Source organism: Notolepis coatsorum (assembly GCF_963971535.1).
Source record: "Notolepis coatsorum genome assembly, chromosome: 3".
Lineage (NCBI taxonomy): Eukaryota > Metazoa > Chordata > Actinopteri > Aulopiformes > Paralepididae > Notolepis > Notolepis coatsorum.
In genome coordinates, this window is record NC_140167.1 from 147,574,616 (window position 1) to 147,597,595 (window position 22,980).

A 22,980-nucleotide genomic window follows, 5' to 3' on the forward strand; every position below is an offset into this window, starting at 1 on the left:
AAAAAAATACTATAAGAAACTACTAGGCGTGTCCATCCCACCCAGCACACACATTCTCCGGCTAGCCCCTTTCGTGACAGTCACAGTCACGAAAGGGGCTAACATTCTCCATGCCTTCTGGACAAGTGGGCGTGTCCATCCCAATGATCCCACCCAGCACACACATTCTCCATGCCTTCTGGACAAGTGGGCGTGTCCACGCCAGCATCCCACCCAGCACACACATTATCCACGCCTTCTGAACGTCATTCTTCACAAGTTGCCAACTTGCCACGAACACACGCATACATGATGCTAAAGTTAAACTTTTTACGGGGCCTATTCGGCTTTTTACTATGTTGTATCTTCTTTGTTATAGCGACTTCAGATGAAGGAGATGGTGAAGTCAAGATTGAAGTTGTATTCAAGCCTATAGGATGCGAGAAAAAGAGCAAACGCGGAGATCTGATGAACGTGCATTACGATGGGTTTCTTGAAAAAGATGGGACTCAGTTCTACTGCAGGTAAGCCCGTTAGCCTAGAGAATGATGTGTACTGTGGTGGAATAGGCTTTAATCAGAGAATTATCTATTGACAATAAAACACTAGTAATATGCAGACACATGGATATAGAAACCCTTAATGAAATGGGTGCGTTGCTGATTTCAAAGCTGAAAGCTGGTTGCACTGTGTTTTAGTAGTAATTTCCTCTACGAATGGAATGTAACACATTTCATTCACAAGTTTTGTGTGAATGTATATGACAATATGAGAACGTATTGGAATGAATGAATGAATTAACTTTATTTAACAGATTGCAGAATGGGTACAATACAGTAAGGCTCAATACATACAATTGTTTGATTGATTGAAAACTTTATTAACCGATTGCAGAATGGGTACAATACAGTACAGCTCAATACACACAATTGTTAAGGGCATGCAGACCAGAGAAAGACGTTTGTCTTGTTTACATCAGGGTCCCCATGATCAGGGGTGTAGCTGTAGATTCTGGGCCCCATGAAAGAATGTATTTGTAGGCCCCCAGCCAATGCGAGCACACGTAAGCTTGCGAGAAAATTTATTTTTGGCCATTTATTTATTGATAACGCATAATATGGTTTTTAATATGGGGGAATAAATAAACAACATAAACGCAAAAGCGTGCTCACACTGATGAAAAACAAACAGGTTGATGTGGCGCTTTGGGTGCCGGGAACCGTGTTTAGACGTCATTGCGGGCCATGCTCAAGTTGCCGAAGACGCTTTACAGCGTCTTTAATATCAATATTTCAAAAATCTGCGATCGGATTCATATGTCCCCTCCGCTGGCCTGAGATCCACCAGCAGGACCCACTGAGCTCTCTGGCGGTTCAGGAGCGCCATCTGGTGGCCGATCGGCGCAACTGCTTAACAGGATGTGCCATAGAGGTTGTGCTGGACTCCGTATTACTTCCGGGCACTCGCTATAGCTCCCGGGACTCTGGCTCGTCACGCTACACAGTGATCGATTGCCAATAACTCGATAAACAACATGATTTGGACGTATATACCATTATACAAGCTGGAGATGGACCGGGTAAATCGACATCCCATAATGATAGAATTTCTACTCTACGATGATCGCCCAACGGCGCGCAGAGACTGGGGTGAGTTTGAGCGTGTAACGTTACCGTCTTCGATACTAACTGCTATTATCAACATTTGACCCACATTAGATGATTGGTATAACGCTGCCCACGGAATTATAAACGCCCCCTCGCCCATCCGGTCAACATCAGATGACGTGTAGTAACTTCTAGAAGTACGTCTAGTTGGAATTTTTTATATCGCGCTGATTGCCATCAAACTGTATTTCATCATCAATATAATGCATTTGGGGCTATATATCACGTTCTGGAGAAAGCTGCAGAAAGAGATGAAAACATACTTATACATTAGACCATACTTTACTATGAATATGTGAATGAAAAAGTTTAACGTTGCTACACAATGAACAATACATATAGGACTTTGAATGGGCCCTAATAATGGCAATGTAGCAATATAATTTAAAAAGTTATAGCCCTGCAAAGAAGGGGACTTTCTCCATAGACAAATAGAGCTGGCAATCTATGGTATATCATGAATTTAACCTTAGGCAGCCAAAGTGTTAAGCGAAACGCACCTTTTAGTGGAAGACAAAGTAATGCTAGCGGACAACATATATCATAACATTAGCCACTCTTCCTTTGGAACGAGATCCTGTGGAGTTGCTATAGTCGCAAAACGGAAGTTGAATATTGAATTGCAGGACGTATGGTCTGATACAGATGGTCGGATAACCATAGCTAAAATTGTATACAGTAACAGGAAAATAGCGTTGGTAGCGGCATATGCCCCAAATCTTTACAAGGCTAACTTCTACGCTACACTTACCAGAACAATGTTAAACTTTCCTGAATACTCATTTATAATTGGCGCGGATTTTAATGCCATTTGGGATCCCGGGATGGATAAATCTTATCCCACCATTTCCAATGATCAGAAAAATTCATCTAATGCACTAAAGGATTGGTCTAAGAATACAGGTGTAAATGACCTATGGTGATCACTCAACCCAACGGCCCGAAAGTACTCTTGTCGATCTGCAAGACACAATACATTCTCCAGAATAGATTATGTTCAGATCACTGCTATTTACTCCTAAAAGGATAATTTGGTATACTGTCATCCCGAGCCCCAAGATGGCGATTTAACTTGATATTGCTGAAAAACAATGAATTCAATACACAATTCAAAGAAGCTCTTGTTGAATTCCTGCTGGAGAATGCGCAATCGGTACAGGACCCCAGAATATTATGGATGTCGGTAAAGGGATTTATCAAGGATTTCACCAGGGTCTTTTCTTCCAAAATACGCAAGAATCGTTGTTCAAAACTGGCAGAGCTGGAAACGCTTTACTCTACGTTATTTTCCTCTTTACAATACAACTACTCTGTTCGATTGGAATCTCAAATTAATGTGTTAAAAAAGAGATTAACGCCATTTTAAAACAACAATCTGAAGTTCAAATACGTAGCACAAGACAACAGTATTACTTTCATGATTCTAAACCAAGTCACCTACTAGCTATGCAGATACGAGCCAATGCAAAATTTGCAGATATCCCTACTATTAAGGCCCAGCAGGGACTTGTTACAGACCCTAAAAAAATTAACGAGACATTCAAAAAGTTTTACTCCAACTTGTACAAATCAGAAATGGCCTTCGATCAAAACAAAATGGACATATATCTTAATCAAATTAACCTTCCTAAACTATCAGAGGATGACGCTAAACAGTTAGAAACACCCATCACACTAGATGAACTTAGGGAGGCTATATCTGAAATGCAAAGTGGTAAGGCTCCTTGAAGGGACGGTATCCCACCAGAAATGTACCTCTCATGCTGGGATGTAATTGGACCCCTATTACTTAATATGATTTTATACTCGATCAAGGAGGGGAATTTCCATTAGATCGACAATATTGCACTCATAACAGTCCTCCTTAAAAAAGACAAAGACCCCACCGATTGCGGTAGTTATAGACCCTTGAGCCTCCTCAAGCTGTATTCCAAGGTATTAGCCATCAGACTTCAAAAGCATATGACGTCTTTAGTTCATCCTGATCAGACTGGCTTCATAAGAGGCCGCTTGATCACGGATAATATAAGACGGTTATTACATGTGCTAGATGCCAGCAAGGATGACACCCCACCTATAGCGATGCTGTCCCTGGATGCGATGAAAGCCTTTGATAGGTTGGAATGGTCTTATTTATGGGCAGTACTAGAAAGGATGGGGTTAGGAAAAGGATTCATTGATATGATAAAAGTATTATACAAAGACCCATCCGTAGGGATGCCCCGATCGATCGGCCACCGATCGTTATCGGCCGATAATCAGTATAAATATGCGATCGGGGAATTCCGATGATTAGTCATAGGGCTGGGCGATATGGAAAAAAATCATATCGCGATAACGATATGATAATTTTATTTTATTTCTCGATATCGATAATTATCGAATTGTTATAAGTATAAAATTTTTTTTTTAAAACTGCCCTGTTGCAGGTAAAAAAAAAAAAAAAAAAAAAAAACGATTTTTCGATTTTTTTTAATTTCGATATTCGATATCGATTATTAAAATATATCGCGATATTTATCGTTATCGTTATATCGCCCAGCCCTAATTAGTCATATTCGCCGATCGCGGAAACTGATCAAGTGGATATCTCACTCGCTTGTCTCAGACGCACAGGACCTGCAAACTGCTCCTCCTCCCTAGCCCCGCCCGTACCCGTGTAGAGTTTGTAAACACAGAGGAGGCGGACCTCCTCTGCTGAGTCTAGATAGTGCATTCGACCTGAGCTAACGTTAGCTACCTAGCTATCGTTACTGTTTAAACAAAATTACCCAGTCAACTATTCACTTTTAGTAGGCATTGTCTAACGGTATTTAGCCGGCTAGCTACTGATAGCTCCGGATATCAACAAATGCCCCAGGAAGTCTAGTAGTCCATGTTGATATCTCCGTTAGCTTGCGTTAGCTGACGTTAGTTCACAGTTTAAAACGAAATGTCCGATTGAACTAAATAGTTGTCTTAACGCCATCTAGCCGGCTAGCAGTAGCTACAGATAGCTCCTGATATCAATGTCTTATAACATTGATTTAATGCGTATTCGAGCTGAGGGCTTGCTGAATGTGAAATGACCAAAGCATAACGTTACCAATAGGGTCCCGCTGCAGCGCCGGAGAATCCTTTTTGGAGCTGGAGGCTACTAGAGTACACACAGACAGTGGAGCTGTTTGCAGATAGCGAGCATTTTGACTTGTTGCGTGGTGGCGATGTCTCGCAGATAATACAAGTACAAGTCTAATTATATAATATAATTGGCTCACGACGATCGGTGATCGGTATCGGTGGCAAAAAACTTGATCGGGGCATCCCTACCCATCGGCCATGATTACAACAGGTATAATCACCTCAGAAATCTTTCCGGTATCGCGCTCTTCCAGACAGGGTTGCCCTCTTAGTCCCGGACTATTCGCTTTTAATTAAGGGCACACAACATGATATTAGTTTATATGCGGACGACAGGGTTAGAAATTAACATTTTTTTTCAAGGGCTTTTTTTGCCCCCCTTAATTGATTTTCGGGTGCTTTTTTTGTATTTCGGGGGCACTGAATTTTTATGATAAACGGTAGGGGTGGGACGGTTCACAAAATGGACGGTTTGGTTCGTATCACGATTTTGGGGTCACGGTTTTCAGTTCGATATACGTAAATTTTTATTAAAAAAAATGTAACACTCAAATCTAAACATGCTTCTCATTTATTAAAAATAAAATAAAAGGTTTAGTGTTTACAGCCTTAAATAATGTTTGGCACACAAAGACCGAACTGACTGAAAAATATAGGCTACATTTGTCAAAGTATTAACTTAGTGCAAACAAACAATAATGCTCAGCCAGCACTAGACTTTCCTTTCTTTAATTAATATAAACACACAAAAACAATGTCAACCATGTTTAAATTCCCTGATTGTCAATTCTTAATGGAAAGATTCGTTTTCTGCTTGAAATTATTATGTTTCTGTCTACATTTATTTAGACTAACATTATTTAAATATTGAGTGCAACTGTGGTGGATTACGTAATTCGGTGAGTTGGAACTATCTATGGGTTGGCGCCGGGTCCCCACGGACATTTTAGCGTGTGGCTGGCACCTAGAGCTCCGGTCACGTTAGGAGCAGTTCTCAACAAGCAGCGCGAAAGCGATAATAGTCCCGGTTGGAGTTAGTAAAACACAGTTGTATGTTAGCCTTCTTGGATGTTAAATAAACGCCTATCATTGTCTTTAAACACCCCGCCTCTCAGACTCTCATTTCCTCCTCTGCTACAGTAGCTAGTAGCTACGGTGTTAGCTGTTGTTGTGAAGGGCTAGCTAGCTAACAGCTACAAACATTGTACAAACTGCTAACGCTATGGCAAGATGTGTGTAGGCCTATGTAATGTTAATGGCTATGTTTTTAAAGTCGTAATGAAGATTGATTTATATTGTGCGTGCCATTTTTACACAAACTGACTAGCACCTGGCTGGCTGCAGTGCTGCTGCTGCTGCCTGCATCCAGTGCAGAACACCGGCTCCGCCAAATGCATTTTTTTATTTGCGCGTCATCTGAACGTACGATACACAGACGCTCCATTACCGGATAAATATATATAATTAGTAAACTGTCGGGGGCATTAAGTGCCCCCCTTAACTGATTTTCGAGGGCATTTTGTCCATTTTCAAGGGCATTATGCCCCAAGCCCCCGTTAATTTCGAACCCTGGCGGACGATGTAATATTGTTCATGCAAAACCCTACCACCTCAATGCCTCATCTTCTCAAGTTGATTGATGACTTTGGCAATCTATCGGGATTTAGGATAAATTGGCCAAAGTCGGCCTTCCTACCACTTAATGCCCCTGCAAAGAATATACTCCTTCCAGAAAAAATACCACTTCAGATGTTTAGGAGTTGAGGTATTCCCTACTATAAGCCAAACGGTGAAGTACAATTACACAAAATTCCAAGATAAGATCAAATACAACTTTGACAGGTGGTCCAAACTTAAAAACTCAGTACAGGCCCGAGTATCAATAGTTAAGATGGATGTTTTACCTAGAATCAACTTCATTAGCGCAATGTTACCGTTACCCCCTCCTGATGGTTACTGGAAAAAATTACACTCCACCGCATATACATTTATTTGAAATAACAAACCTCCATGAATAAAAAGATCCACCGCACAGAGAAACAAAGCCGACGGAGGTTTAGCATTTCCAGACTTTTACCACTATTTTAAAGCGTACTCTTTAAGACCACTGACAACCTGGTTTGACTCCCAAGCATCTGTATCCTGGAGAAACTTAGAAGAAAATATAGTAGCACCACATAGACTGCAGGACATAGTATACACCATATTATCAATTAAGCAATGCGAATTGAAATTTGGCCCCCTTATTACACATGTGATCCGGATATGGCGTGAAACACAAAATAAATATTCTAACCAACATAAATGGCATAGCCATACTCCCCTATTCAATAACAATGCACTCCTTATTGGAAAACAGATACCCCAAATGGGAAAAACAGGGCATACATACATTGGGAGATGTTTTCAACAAACAGGGTTTTTGTAGCTATCATGATATACATAACAAATTTAACCTCACCAGTTCCACATATTATTTTTACGCACAGTTATTGGAATGTTTGAAGGCTCATGGAGTCCCATTAAGGATACCAATTGAGCACCACAGATATCACAAATTCTTCTATGAAAGAGAGACATCGAGAGGCTTCGTATCTGATTTTTATCATCACTTACTAACGTCTTCGTATGGAATCCTTCCCCTAGACTCAGTCTGGAGGAGGGATATACCAGACTTGGAAATAGATTTTGATTGGCAAGAAGTCTGGGCAAACGTTCGAATTGTGTCACGCAACCCGGACCATCAACAAATTCATTACAAAGTATTACGTCGTCCGCATATAAACTAATTTTATGTTGTGTGCCCTTGATTGCGATTGGTTCTATGGATTGGGATTGTCTTATATATTGTGCTAAAGGCTCTAATGATAAATCGAATAATCCGGGACTAAGAGGGCAACCCTGTCTAGTAGTGTTGTCAAAAATATCGAAGTATCGATACATATCGATACTGAATATTTAAAACGGCTTCAATACTCATTTCCCGAAGTACCGATACTTTCTGCACTATCGGTACCAGCTGGCTTGCTCCCGCAAGTTGTTGACAGACAGACGCGCTGCCAGAGCCTTGCCCTTCCGCCTCCTCCTCCTCCTCCTCCTCCTCCTCGCTCAGAGCAACAGACACAAGCTGCTGCAGCCTCCTCGTTGGAAACGGGGTAGTTGTGTCGAGTTCATGCGTGTACTGGTGTAGTGGGCTCGGCTTGACGTTACTCCGTTTCCATGAAGTAATAGGTGGCCAGCTAGCTAGCATTAAGCTAACGGAGGAACGACAGCTAACGTTAGCTAATAATAGCGTTGTTTACAAACTGAAGACAGGGCTGCGCTGCCCGGCTGTGAGGGGGAGGAGGAAGAGAGAGAGAGAGAGAGAGAGAGAGAGAGAGAGAGAGAGATTTCTCCGGAGCTATGCTCGGAGCATTTATTAACGCAATATTGTTGAAAATGTAACGTTAATAAATGCTCCGAGCATAGCTCCGGAGAAATCTCTCTCTCTCTCTCTCTCTCTCTCTCTCTCTCTCTCTCTCTCTCTCTCTCTCTCTCTCTGGTCATAACTAGAAAGGTGCGCTCAGTAGACCTAAAATCTCCAGCAGCCATTCTCTCTTTCTCTCTCTCTCTCTGATCTAAAGATAAACAAAAGGTTTTAAAAGTGTATTTATCTTCTCGTATAGTACCAGAGAGAAGCTGAGGAGAATCAACCAGCAACAAAAGCAAAATATGTTAAAAAATAAATAAAAAAAAATATTATAATAAAAAAAAAAATATTATACATTTTTTTTTTGGTATTGAAAGTATCGAAAGTATCGATACTTTTCAAGGTATCGTATCGAAGTCGAAATTCCAGTATCGTGACAACACTACTGTCTAGAAGGGCGTGATACCGGAAAGATTTCGGAGGTGATTATACCTGTTGTAATCATGGCCGATGGGTCTTTGTATAATACTTTAATCATATCAATGAATCCTTTTCCTAACCCCATCCTTTCTAATACTGCCCATAGATAAGACCATTCCAACCTATCAAAAGCTTTCATCGCATCCAGGGACAGCATCGCCTTAAGTGTGGTGTCATCCTTGCTGGCATCTAGTACGTGTAGTAATCGTCTTATATTATCCGTGATCAAGCGGTCTCTTATGAAGCCAGTCTGATCCGGATGAACTAAAGACGTCATATGCTTTTGAAGTCTGATGGCTAATACCTTAGACCAGGGGTCGGCAACCCTAGGCACGCGTGCCTGCTTAGGCACGCGGGACCATTTCCATAGGCACGCGGGGGGGGGCAGCATTAAAAAAAATATATATATATTATTATTATTATTATTATTTTTTTTTTTTTTTACTTCGCTTTGAAATATTATAGTGAAATGTTTTGCACTGTTGTCGCATATCTCTTGTTGAAATCCTCCCACAGGTTCTTTTTTGTAAGTCGACTGTTCTGCACACCCCTATATTATGACAGCAATCAGCTGTTCCCATGTGCTCCGCTGTAGCCGGCCTGCCGCCGGCCTCCCCTTCACTCGCGCCAGGTAACGCACAGTGAGGTTGCATTCTGTGCAGTGTCATGATGGCAACCCCGCTAAGAAATCAAAGCAAATTCGGACATTCCAGCCCTCGTGGACAGACGATTACGGGTTTGTGGACCTTCAGAAGGACCGTGCTATGTGTTCTTTCTGTTTGGAAAATGTAGTTTGCCAAACGTCATCTGTGAAACGCCATTTCGAGACTAAGCATAAAACAAGTTTCAAGGATCAGGCGGATAAGGCAGAATCTATTAAACGTGCCGTCGCCAGGTATGGGAAGCAAGCCAGCACCCTCAAAGTGTTCACGCGCGCTCAAAACCACGCAACTGAAGCAAGCTTTCGCATTGCTCATTGCATTGCAAAACGTGGAAAGCCATTCACGCAGGGGAGGAAATTAGGCCACTTTACTGGCCAAATGCTAGTATTTTTTACGTTTGGCTGGTAAAAAAAATCAGATACCCGCCAGTTGGCTGGTAAGCCAAAAAGTTAGTTTCCTCCCCTGCTGGCGAGTATACAAAAAAATTAAACATTCTGCAATCACTGCACTGGCAAACGGTGCGCGTCTTCTGAGTGTTCGCTTTAGTTGACAGTGCCACGAGAGCACTGCACAAGACCACCCGCGGACATATAATGTTTAATAAACGTTTGCGCAGTACTGGCCAACCCGCGGACATATAATAATAAAAGTCCCGCGGTACTAGGCTAGCCATCAGGAGCACTCGCAAACAGATAACGTTAAACACAGCAGAAGATGGAAAACAGACAGACTGACCAACGGGGAACTGCATCCAACCCTAGTACAACCCTCGAGTATAAGTTACTAAGGACACATTTAAATCACAGCGGTGTAATGTTAGTCTACTGGAACTGTATACAGTGGTTAGCTTCTAGTTAACGTTTTAGCTATAGCTGCTTGCTAGCTACAGTAACGTTAGCCCCGTGTGCTCAAAGCAGCCAGCTAGGTGTATCTGTTATGACTATAATGTTTCCAAAAAAGCACCGGACTACGACGTAAGGTTAGACATTTTATTTCATGCTCAAAAGCCCCTGGCTTGCACATCGCAGTCACGAAAGGGGCTAGCTCAACCAGTGCACTGTGCACAACAGCACACCAACCCAACTGACGTTACCACAACACTTGACGGTACTTCACAGCACTGTCGTAAGACCACCGTGCTGTCTTAAAGGCACAGTGTGCCTACCCAGATGCATACACAACATTGACGCGGCTTGACATACAAAGAAGTAATTATCACAATTAGCGATTTTTTTTGTCTGGTAAAAAATCTGTTTGGCTGGTAAAAAAAATCAGATACTCGCCAGTTGGCTGGTAAGCCAAAAAGTTAGTTTCCTCCCCTGCATTCACGGATGGCGAGTATATTAAGGAGGCTTTTATCTGTACCTCAGATGTTTTGTTTGAAGGCTTGCCAAATAAAGAGAAAATAAAAGCAAGGATAAAAGATATCCCAGTGTCAGCTCGAAGTGTCGAGCGACGCATCAATGAAATGTCAGAAAACATCCCGGAGTCGATTGACAACCGACCACTCCGAAGCATGTGTCCAGCTTAAAGTGACTAATTACACCCCCCAAATAACGGAGCTCAGCCAGGCAAAACAGGGCCAGGGATCTCACTGTCGCGACAGGTAGGCTGCTGTTTATTTTCCTATACATCGGTTTGCTTGTTAACTTGAACGTGCATATGCAGGGCTCTACGCATAATAGAGCATATTACGCACAATCGCGCCTATATTATTATTATGCATGCGTATGTGTAGGGCTAGGGGAGCTGTCCACTGTGTGTGGTGCTGAACCTTGCGTCATGTCTCTCTCGCTCTCTCTCTCTCTCTCTCTCTCTCTCTCTCTCTATAGCTGAGAGAGAGATCTGGTGGAGAGATTGGAGGAGGAGGAGGAGGGTGTGCTTTGTGTGTGCACTGTGTGTGTGCCATCATGTTAGCCTCAGTTAAACCTTGCGACGCCTCGTTAGATGAAGCTGTGTTCTTCTGAGGTGTCCTGTGTGCTGATCTGTGTTCTGATCTGTGTGCTGTGTCATGTGACACTACACATATTTAATTGAGACCCTTTATTTGTTTATTTCAATTTAGCTGGAAATACATTGCTACATCATTCAGTAACATTTGCAGAGCCTTATAACAAAAACATTATTAAGGTCACCATTGTGACATTGTGACATTTTATTATTCATTTTTCTATTATTTCATTGAACATTGCACATGTTAAAAGCCATTTTTTTTACTCAAAATGTGAGTACTACCAAGTCAACTTGTGTTCTTAAAACAATGACAATAAACATAGTTTTATTAGGTTGAAATAATGTGGTTGTGTACTTATTTTTCTGTTAACTTATTATGGATTGAAAACTGGTTCTCCTGGTGTTCTCCATTAGGCCTGTAGGTGGAGCTATGACAGCCCACGTACAGTACACACACCGATGTGTGATGTGTCCACAAATAAATGGGCAAATGTGAGTGAAATGGTCGCACTGTATGCAGCTGTTTGTCTGCATTGCATCCCCCCCCCCCCAACTCAGATTTAGGGTTGATACAACCATCATAACAATATTGTTAATAATAACAATAACAATAATGATGTAATAATGTAAAAATTATCATTAAAAATACCTGATTATTAGAAAAAAAAATTACGATGCATGGAATATTGTTGAGGCACACTAGTTACAACTATATTTCAACCAGGCACTCCATGTAAAAAAGGTTGCTGACCCCTGCCTTAGACTAAGAGTACAGCTTGATATCGGTTCCGAGGAGGCTTAAGGGTCTATAACTACCGCAATCGGTGGGGTCTTTGTCTTTTTTAAGGAGGACTGTTATGAGTGCAATATTGTCGTTCTTATGGAAGTTCCCCTCCTTGATTGAGTATAAAATCATATTAAGTAATAGGGGTTCAATTACGTCCCAACATGAGAGGTACATTTCTGGTGGGATACCGTCTCTTCCAGGAGCCCTACCACTTTGCATTTCAGATATGGCCTTCCTAAGTTCATCTAGTGTGATGGGTGTTTCTAACTGTTTAGCGTCATCCTCTGATAGTTTAGGAAGGTTAATTTGATTAAGATATATGTCCATTTTGTTTTGATCGAAGGCCATTTCTGATTTGTACAAGTTGGAGTAAAACTTTTTGAATGTCTCGTTAATTTTTTTAGGGTCTGTAACAAGTCCTTGTTGTGCTTTAATGGTAGTTATATCTGCAAATTTTGCGTTGACTCTTAACCGCATAGCTAGTAGGTGACTTGGTTTAGAACCATGAAAGTAGTGCTGTTGTCTTGTGCTACGTATTTGTACTTCAGATTGTTGTTTATAAATGGCATTAATCTCTTTTTTTAACACATTCATTTGAGTTTCCAGTCGAACCGAGTAGTTGTATTGTAAAGAAGAAAAGTAAAGCGTTTCCAGCTCTGCCAGTTTTGAGCAACGATTCTTGCATATTTTGGAGGAAAAGTACCCAGTAAAATCCTTGATCAATCCCTTTACCGGCATCCATAATATTCTGGGGTCCTATACCGATTTCGCATTCTCCAGTAGGAATACAGAAAGAGCTTCTTTGAGTTGTGTAATGAATTCCTTGTTATTCAGCAATATCGAGTTAAATCGCCATCTTGGGGCTAACAAATTAATCTTAATTATATTCATAGGACATACCTGACTCCTATAAGATTGAACAGAATGGGACTTAGACAAGATTCTCTATGTTCCTTATGTACAAATGGGGATGAGGGTACATTTATGCACATGTATTGGGATTGCCCACCGGTTAAGATATTCTGGGAAGAAGTGACCCAGCAATTATCAGAATTCTTATTTCTGAACATACCTGTACATTCCTCTGTATTGCTGTTGAATGATGTTTTTCAGTTTGCAGCCCCTATACAGCTAAAGAGACTAGGTTTATCCGGTCTCACAGCTGCTAAAAAGCTGATAGCATCACGATGGATTCAACCGGATAAAATGTGCCGGAAGGTATGGGTTCTTACCTAGCTCGATGTGATTTATCTAGAGATATCTACAGCAATTTTAGGTGTCAGTGAAACCAACATTGCAATCTGGTTAGAAGTGGTGGAGAGAATAAAAGCTAGCATATGAATTGTAGTGCCTGGTTAGAAACGAATGAAAATGGATGGATTATCCAAGTGGGGGTCCGGGGGGGGAGAGCGAGCAAGAGCATATGTATGTATTGTATTAGATAGCAAGTATTAGGTATATATCTCGTAAACTACATTTATATTGATTCAAATGGAATGTATAGTCCTGTGATTTACATTGGATGTTTACTGTTAATGCTTGTGTGTCTAATTGTATGTTATGTTTAAAAAATAATACAAAAAAATAATACAAAAAAAAAATTAAATAATAATAATAATATGGTTTTTACCTATACATTCGGATCAGCAGTTCAGCACCTGCACTGTTGGTGGGTGAGCCTAGTAAAGGATGTCGCATTGCGTTCATCTTCAATGAATGGACCAATGCAATAGTTTACCAAAGCCTCCCCCTCTCTCTGTATATCTCACACACACACACACACACACACACACACACACACACACACACACACACACACACACACACACACACACACACACACACACACACACACACACACTTCAGAAACAAACATAGTATCAATGAGAGCATCAATAAATACAGCTGAGTGGGCGGTCAGGTGGCGTAGCGGAGATTGCGTTCGTTACCAACCCCGGAGACGCTAGGATTCGCCTGTTCGAATCCAGCTCACAGCTCCGGGGTTGTCACCAGCTTGGCTGGCCGTTCACACTAATACAATTGGCAGTATTAGAGGGTGGGAGAAGCTGGCGGGGTGGGTCCGGGTCGTTGTAAACAGTGACTCCTACAGTTCGGTCGGGGCGCCTGCTAAGCGCGGATAGGATCTAAGTGGGATAGTGTGATCCTTCCACACGCTACGCCCTCTCAGTGAGAATCCGCGCTGCCAGGTGAAAAGAAGCGGTTGATTGGCTGGACGTGTGTCGGAGGAAGCACGTGATAGCCTCCACTCTCCCAGACCGACTGTGGGGGGTAAGTGCGCAGCGACCAGGAAGGGGATTGGGAATTGGCATAACGACTAAACATTGGGATGGGAGAAAATCGGAGGAAAAAGGGAGGGGAAAAAAGATTTAAAAAAATACAGCTGAGTGATTTCTAGTAAAAAAGAAAAATGTGGGGCCCCCCCCAGTGCTGGGCCTTTGGAATCATCCTAAACTACCCCCCCCTGATTGGTTGAAAATTGCCTTCATGTTCGCCACCTACTGCTTTGGCATTGTACTACATCACTGTGCTCAGGAGGCAAAACCAATGTCTAACTTGCCTGCCATTACGTTGCGTTCTGAAAAGCGAAACTGACCCTGACAACAAAACGAAAACTGGCCATTAGTGTAACCGCAGCCTCAGTCTCATCATGCCCTCGTAGAGCAAGCCCTTGGCCTCAGGTTATCCGGTGTTATGCCCAGTAACTTGGAATGGAGTTCCAGGTCATGGCAGCTCTCACGGAGAGGGCTGATTTGCTAAATGTACTTGTCCTTAATTACCCTTCAAGGTCTAAAGTAACTTGTAACTGAGGGGTACAATTCCCTGACTGTATTACTAGATATGATACTTACTACCACTACCTTTGTACTTAATATTCGGCCACCCAGTACTCGGCATAAATATATTATGATGAACACTGTCACGTAGATGAAACGGATCCAACACAAATGTACGAATTAGAAATAGGTCTTTATTTCTACACAGCGATGGTGTGTAGAGCAAGCACTTAATCAAATCAATCACATTTATGAATGGGAATTAGTATGCACTTTTATGGCAAGAGTATTCGTCGGTATATCAATAGAGAATGTCCAATCTCTGAAGGCGCAGGTGGTACATATACGACCTGGAATAGTTAAGGAATAACAGCAATGGTACTTTAATGATTATAGACTGGATACACTAGGGGGGGGGTTAATCCGGTCGCTTGTAAGCCGACAGGAGTAGGAAGGGGGGGGGGGTAGAATCCGGCTGCCTCATCCGGCCAAGGGTATCCCAGGTGAACCCACTGTAGTGCCGTTCAATGCGCCGGCGATCCTTGGACCACAGATGAAAGCAGGTGGACTCTTTGTGGGCCGGCGTCCTCCGGTCCACGGAGGAGAGACGTGAAGCGACCTCGTCTTGCAGAGCGTCTCCTCACCTTGCGTCCTCTCCAGGGGGGGGGGTTCCAACACACGGCAGTGTCGGGGGTCTTTATCCATGGAATAATCAACGTATACAAAGCATAATCCGTGCCGGGGAAGGCGGGCTGTCGTCGGTAGAATAATCCGGTATACAGGTCCACTCGCTCGTCGGCTCTGGGGCTCCTCGGGTGCAGCTTCACGTGGGGTCAACCACCCTGGATAAGCAGCCAGTTCTCTGCCCGAAACGATGGGGTACTGACTATGGTAGTATTCTCACCGCACGAAGCACTATATATTAACAGACTATTATTAGCTTAATAGACTACGTCCAACTCGACGATATAGTGCCAAATATGACTATTCAAATATTAATATACACAATGTCTCAATACCGATGGTAGGCGAACTTGGCCTTACTCCCACACGTGGCGTCGCGGGGAGGCTTTACGTCTGTGACTCTATTGGAGGGTAAGAAACTGGACTGAAAAGGAAGTCCTACTTTAGTAGCGCAGTATATATACGCACTATGAACAAATAGTCCCAAATAGTCCCGGTAGCCAGATTCCTACGCGGAACTAGGACTTGTTCGTACATGTTGAGCGGTACGTTTGAACTGGGTCTGAGGGGTATGGCAGCCTGGCACCAAGGTCTCGACCAATAGTAGAATGGAGACTATTATGGGATGTTCAGTAGGCTAGAATGGATATTCAATGCATATTGTACAAGGAATATACAAGGGATATCAGGGAATATTAGAGAATATACAAATACAATTAAATATATATATATAAATAAATATATATATTCGGTTTAATCTGGCCCTTCACAACAGCCACCCCCTGATTGGTCCCAGACCTAATCAGTTAAACAGAGACAGATTAATCGCGTTGTCTATTTACACATAAGGGTTTGCTGTAGGGGTCAGTCAACTTCACAAAGTCATAGGGTTATAGGGTCATGGTCATCATCGATTGTGTCTGGGAGTCGGGGCAGTTCTATGAGCCTCGCCACGGGACGGGTGTAAGTGCGACCCTGGACGAGCACTTCAGCTGCTCGGACCTTGCCGTCGGCACCGGCGATCACTTTGCTTACGCGGCCGGCCGGCCACATAGCTCTGGGCAGTGATTGATCAATAATCATGACGACTGTTCCTTCTGTCAAATTGTCTCTCTCCTTTACCCACTTCTGGCGGGTCTGTAGAGACGGTAGGTAGTGCAGTAGGAAACTGCTCCAAAACTTGTCGGCTAATACTTGGCTGTACCTCCACATTCGTCGGCCGTTCGCTTCTTCAGGCCGGTACATTGTCTGGGGTAACGCGGGATCTAGCCGCCCCATCAGGAGTGTGTTGGGGTCTGCGGAGATAACAGTGCTCAATCCACAGAACACAGGCTTCTTATTTTCCACCTCCTCTGGACTTGCTTCCCTCGGGATAGGCATGGGCCACTGTCCTTCCGGGAGTCTTAGGAATGCGGGGCCGTCACTGTAGACATTGCGACGGGTGAGGTCATCTAGGGGCATTCCCCGGGTGATGACGTCAGCTGGGTTCTGTTTTGTATCAACGTAGCGCCACTCTGTTTCTCCGGTTAACTCTTCGGTTAAGTCTTGAATCTCGGTGACTCTGACTCCCACGAAGACTTTGTCCGATTTGATCCAGGCGAGTACTGTCGTGGAATCTGACCACAGGATTGTTCTAGACACCGGTATGGTGAGCTCACGTTGGATGAGCGTGGCTAGGTGCGCTCCGGCTAGGGCTGCGCAGAGCTCTAGACGTGGGATAGATTGTTGCTTGCGTGGGGCTATTCTCGAGCGGGCGAGGACAAATGCTGTGTAGATCTCTCCCCCCTTTTCTTGGGCCCGCAAGTAGGCTACTGATCCGTATGCGACCTCTGAGGCGTCACTGAAGACGTGTAAGTCCATTTTACATGTCTCTGGCCTCACCGTGGGTGGGAAGTAGCTTCGGCGCATATTAACGCCTGGGAGTGAGTGGAGCTCCATCTCCCACTCTCTCCAGGTGGATGCAAGGTGTGCGGGAATGGGGTCGTCCCAGCCCTGGTCCTTGTCCCACAATGCTCGTACAATCATTTTTGCCCTGGTGGTGTACGGTAGAATACATCCTAGCGGGTCATATTGTCGGGCGAGTGTTGTGTACACACTCCGTCTGGTGGTCGGCGCCGCCGCCGGCCTTCCCTGCTCCGTAGTCAGGGGCTTGTGTCTGTAGTGAAGCGAATCTGTTTTGAATCGCCACACCAATCCCAGGGTCATCTCCTGGGCTTCTCCCGGGATTGTAGCCATCCAGGTCTCGCTGCTGGCTGCCTTGTCCTCGGAGGAGAGGCTGCGCAGTACTTGCGGATCGCTGCTGGCCCACTGCCTGAGATCAAAGCCGCCTTTGATCAATGAGGCGCGGAGTTTAATCAGGAGAGCCTCGGCTTCTTCCTGGGTTGAAAGGCTTTGTAGACAGTTGTCTACGTAGAAGCTGTTCTTTACGCTGTGTCGGACCTCTTCGTCCGCTGCTGGGTCCTCTGCTACATGTTTCTGTAGTGCAAATGTAGCACAGCAGGGGCTGCACGTCGTTCCGAAGGGGAGGACTTCCCATTGGTAGATGGCTGGGTGCTCATCTCCTGGCTTCTCTCTCCATAGGAACCGTAACAGGGGCTTGTCCTCCTCTACTAATCTCACCTGCAGGAACATTCCTTTAATGTCCCCGCTGATGGCCACCTTTTCCTGGTGGAAGCGGAGTAGAACGCCGAGTAGGGAGGGGCCGAGTGTGGGACCGGGCAGTAACTCTTTATTCAGATTTTGGGATCCGATCTGGTAGCTGCAGTTAAATACTATGCGGTCTTTACCGTTGTGATGGACCTTGTGGTGAGGCACGTACCACGATTCAGTGGTCTGGTCAGCCTCTTTAATGTCCATCTTTGTGACGTGTCCCGCTGTGATGAGCTTCTCAATCTCAGCGCGGTATACACTCTCTTGGGCGGGGTTCTTGGCTAAGCGCCGCTCCGTGTTCAGCAGGTACCGTTCTGTGGCGTCTGTCTTGGCGTGGAAAGTAGGCATTCCTTCTCGCCGCAGGAGTGGCGTGGCGTATCTCAACACGCCGTTGACCGGGACTCTCTTGGTCCCTGTCTCGAGGAGGTGAATGGCGTAAATGTCATCTTTAGAGCGAATGTCTTTCTTTCCGTTCTTAAAGGGCATTTGTTCCAAGGTCCATAGCCGCTCTACGTGTTGCAGGAGTGCGGTTTCTCCCTCTGTGACTCGGGAGTGGAGACATCTAGTGGCTGTACTTCGGTTGAGAGATTTGGCGAGCGGGCCTTGGAGAGTCCATCCCAAACGGGTCTCGACTGCTGCAGGACAGCCTCGGGGTCCGGTATGAACCCGGTCTATCGGGACAATGAGGTCTGTATGGTCGGAGCCTATCAACAGGGTCGGCATAGCATTGTCTATGAGCGGGATCGGTAACTTGCGCAGATGTGCATATTTCTCCATCAGCTTGGCGACGGGGTATGTGTACCGCGACAGTCCTATTTCTTGGCTGGTGAAAGCGTCTGTAATCTGGTACCGTCGCTCAGGCTGGCCGCTTGCTGCGATAGAGAATGAGACATTCTCGCCCTTTATCGTCTTCAAATCTCGTCTTATTGTCCGAATTGTCATTTGGGTTTCGCTTCCCCGCAGCCCTAGCTGGGCCGCAGCGGAGGCGAGCAGAAGGGTCTTCTCTGACCCGTCATCGAGGACGGCGTAAGTGTCCAGGACTTTATTCTGGTAGCTTAGTGTCACACGCACTACTTTTAGGAGTACTCGGGCTCCACTGCTGCTGGCGGGATCGATGTACATGACGCTCGCTTTGCTGCTGGATGGTGCGGGTGAAGGGCGCCGTCTGTTACTGTCGTGAAGTATGTCCAGATGGGCTCCATCGCACTTGGTGCACCTTTTCTTTAAGCGGCATTCGGCTGCCATGTGTGAGCGCGCACAGCGAAAACAGCGCTTGTTGGACTTTATCCATTGACTTGCTTCCTCCGCGTTCAGCTTGGGGAAGGAGTCACATTGCGCTAGCCAGTGTTCTTTCTCACAGTAGGGGCACACTATCTTCCACTTCTCCGTTCTGGAGGGGGTACTGTGGCTCCTGCTGCTCGGTACTGACTCCGATTGGTGCATCACAGTCACCGATCTTCTTCCATCATTTAGTCGTCTGGTTCCTTCTCTGGAGCCAGGGGTGCTCCGTCCGAATGTATCTAGCCGTAGGCTGCTGACTTCTCTCGCCAGGAAGTCTGCTAGATCGAGGAGGTTCGGTTCGGGGCCATTCGGGTCTCGGTGGTCTCTCTGCCGCCTAAAACGCTCCTGTCGAGCGGGCGGCAGCTTCTCCAAGATCCTTTCCACATTTGAGTTGGCGTAAAGTTCATGCCTCCCCTTCTCTCTCTGCGCTCCCAACATCCCTACCAGGGACTGCACTCTGATGGACAGGTCGTCCAGTGCTCGATTGTCTATTGCTGGGGGTAAGCGGTCGATGTGTCGGATCTCCTGGATCACGTAATCCCATATGCGCCCATACCTCTGGTCCAATGCTACCAGCGCTGCTGTGTATGGGGTGGTGGAAGTCGCGTAGGCGAGCGCTATATTATGTGCGCGGGGTACCTTTAAGTGATTCAGTAGGATGGCGTATTTATGGCGTTCATCCAATACATCCACCAACATGGTCTCCAGACACATGCGGAGTTCTGTATACTGGGCCCGGTTCTCTTGGGTGAAGTCGGGTACCATAGGCGTGCCAATGTATGACGCTGACTGTGGATACATCGGCGAGCGTTGGGGGAGAGGCCTCCTAGGCGAGTCTCCTCCCGCTCCTTGGTATGGGCTGGTACCGGCAGTGTACCATGGCCCGCTTGTCCAGGTGCTGTTCCTCGGTGCGGGTCGTGCGTCGTGCTCACCCGTGTATAGAGTCGGGGGTCTGTAGCGCAGCTCCGCGGGAGTATAGCCTGGGCTGTACCGGACCTCCTGGTCCGGTAGAGTACTGTGCTGTCGTCGGGCGTGGTTCTCCTCCTCTTCCTCTTCGTCTTCAGTTAGGTCATCCAGTGCTTGTAGTCTCTGGTTTAGCCTCTCCACAGGATATGCTGCTCCTTCCCGGTTGCTAGGTCTCGCTTGGACCGGTGGGGGGAGGTGGTCTGTGGGGGGTATAGACCTCGTCTGTTGGTCAAGTTCAGGGTTGTTTACTCGGCTAGGGGATGCCGCCCTGGAGGTGTGTCTAGACGAGTTCCTGGAGCCTCTGGCGGAGGGAGAGGGTGTTGTCCGTCTGATCAGCTGTTCTATTAGTTGCGCTTGCTGTCTGTCGCGCTCTGCGTCCCGTAGAGCACCAGCAGCTTCTCGCTGGCTGTCTGCTCGGTCTCGGGCCACATTCTCTTCCCTCTGAATGCGTCTTATTTCTAGACGTATATGCTCTTCTTCGCTCCGCTGCTGGATCTGCAGTCGGTCGCGTTCAGCAGCGGCGTTCAGGCTGATGAGGAAGGCCTGCTGTAGGGTCCTCTCTGCCTCGCTGGGGGAAGGCGGTTGTATAGGGGAGCCTTCCCTCGGGGTACTCCTTGCGGAGCCTTGGAGCTCTATCTCCACGGTGCTCTCCCCGTCTTCTTCCGTGCCGAGTTCTGTCTCGGTAGCGTTGTATTCCTCCCGGGACTCATCGGGGACTACTTCTTCAGTACTGGCGGGGTGTGAAGTCATGTCTGGTTCCCACTGGTCCCCACCGTGAACTTGGTCAGTTACATTAGAACCCGTAGGGGCCTCTATGGTCGGGGTAGTCTGGGCGTTGGGGTTAGACATACTTTTACTTTCTAGTTTTACCGCGTTTACTGTTAGTAGAAGACTAGGTTGTTGACTGACAGCGTAAGCCTCTAAGTACTGAGGGAGCCGTCGTTCGCGCTGCGGGCGTTGGTTAGGAGGATCGTTTCGTGGAGTGTTCATCATAGGCCATTTCAATATTAATAACACTATATTAATATTACACTAATTACCATCCGGCTCGAAGGACCAATTGTAACTGAGGGGTACAATTCCCTGACTGTATTACTAGATATGATACTTACTACCACTACCTTTGTACTTAATATTCGGCCACCCAGTACTCGGCATAAATATATTATGATGAACACTGTCACGTAGATGAAACGGATCCAACACAAATGTACGAATTAGAAATAGGTCTTTATTTCTACACAGCGATGGTGTGTAGAGCAAGCACTTAATCAAATCAATCACATTTATGAATGGGAATTAGTATGCACTTTTATGGCAAGAGTATTCGTCGGTATATCAATAGAGAATGTCCAATCTCTGAAGGCGCAGGTGGTACATATACGACCTGGAATAGTTAAGGAATAACAGCAATGGTACTTTAATGATTATAGACTGGATACACTAGGGGGGGGGTTAATCCGGTCGCTTGTAAGCCGACAGGAGTAGGAAGGGGGGGGGGGTAGAATCCGGCTGCCTCATCCGGCCAAGGGTATCCCAGGTGAACCCACTGTAGTGCCGTTCAATGCGCCGGCGATCCTTGGACCACAGATGAAAGCAGGTGGACTCTTTGTGGGCCGGCGTCCTCCGGTCCACGGAGGAGAGACGTGAAGCGACCTCGTCTTGCAGAGCGTCTCCTCACCTTGCGTCCTCTCCAGGGGGGGGGGTTCCAACACACGGCAGTGTCGGGGGTCTTTATCCATGGAATAATCAACGTATACAAAGCATAATCCGTGCCGGGGAAGGCGGGCTGTCGTCGGTAGAATAATCCGGTATACAGGTCCACTCGCTCGTCGGCTCTGGGGCTCCTCGGGTGCAGCTTCACGTGGGGTCAACCACCCTGGATAAGCAGCCAGTTCTCTGCCCGAAACGATGGGGTACTGACTACGGTAGTATTCTCACCGCACGAAGCACTATATATTAACAGACTATTATTAGCTTAATAGACTACGTCCAACTCGACGATATAGTGCCAAATATGACTATTCAAATATTAATATACACAATGTCTCAATACCGATGGTAGGCGAACTTGGCCTTACTCCCACACGTGGCGTCGCGGGGAGGCTTTACGTCTGTGACTCTATTGGAGGGTAAGAAACTGGACTGAAAAGGAAGTCCTACTTTAGTAGCGCAGTATATATACGCACTATGAACAAATAGTCCCATTAGTGGTGCGGTAGCCAGATTCCTACGCGGAACTAGGACTTGTTCGTACATGTTGAGCGGTACGTTTGAACTGGGTCTGAGGGGTATGGCAGCCTGGCACCAAGGTCTCGACCAATAGTAGAATGGAGACTATTATGGGATGTTCAGTAGGCTAGAATGGATATTCAATGCATATTGTACAAGGAATATACAAGGGATATCAGGGAATATTAGAGAATATACAAATACAATTAAATATATATATATAAATAAATATATATATTCGGTTTAATCTGGCCCTTCACAACAAACTAGCTCCACCTTCTCAGAATTTTCCCTTTTTTTTTGTTACATAATGTAG

General features: G+C 45.4%; 1 protein-coding gene across 1 annotated transcript in view; it reads left to right on the forward strand.

The window, feature by feature from the left end:
- Positions 1 to 267: 267 nt before the first annotated feature.
- fkbp7 (FKBP prolyl isomerase 7) overlaps positions 268 to 22,980 on the forward strand; it is a 47,434-nt gene continuing 24,721 nt past the window's right edge. The window contains exon 1 of the mRNA XM_084310111.1: positions 268 to 503. Within this exon, the coding sequence (XP_084166237.1) occupies positions 289 to 503 (215 nt within the window). The 5' untranslated portion in view covers positions 268 to 288. The remainder of the gene's footprint in view (positions 504 to 22,980) is intronic.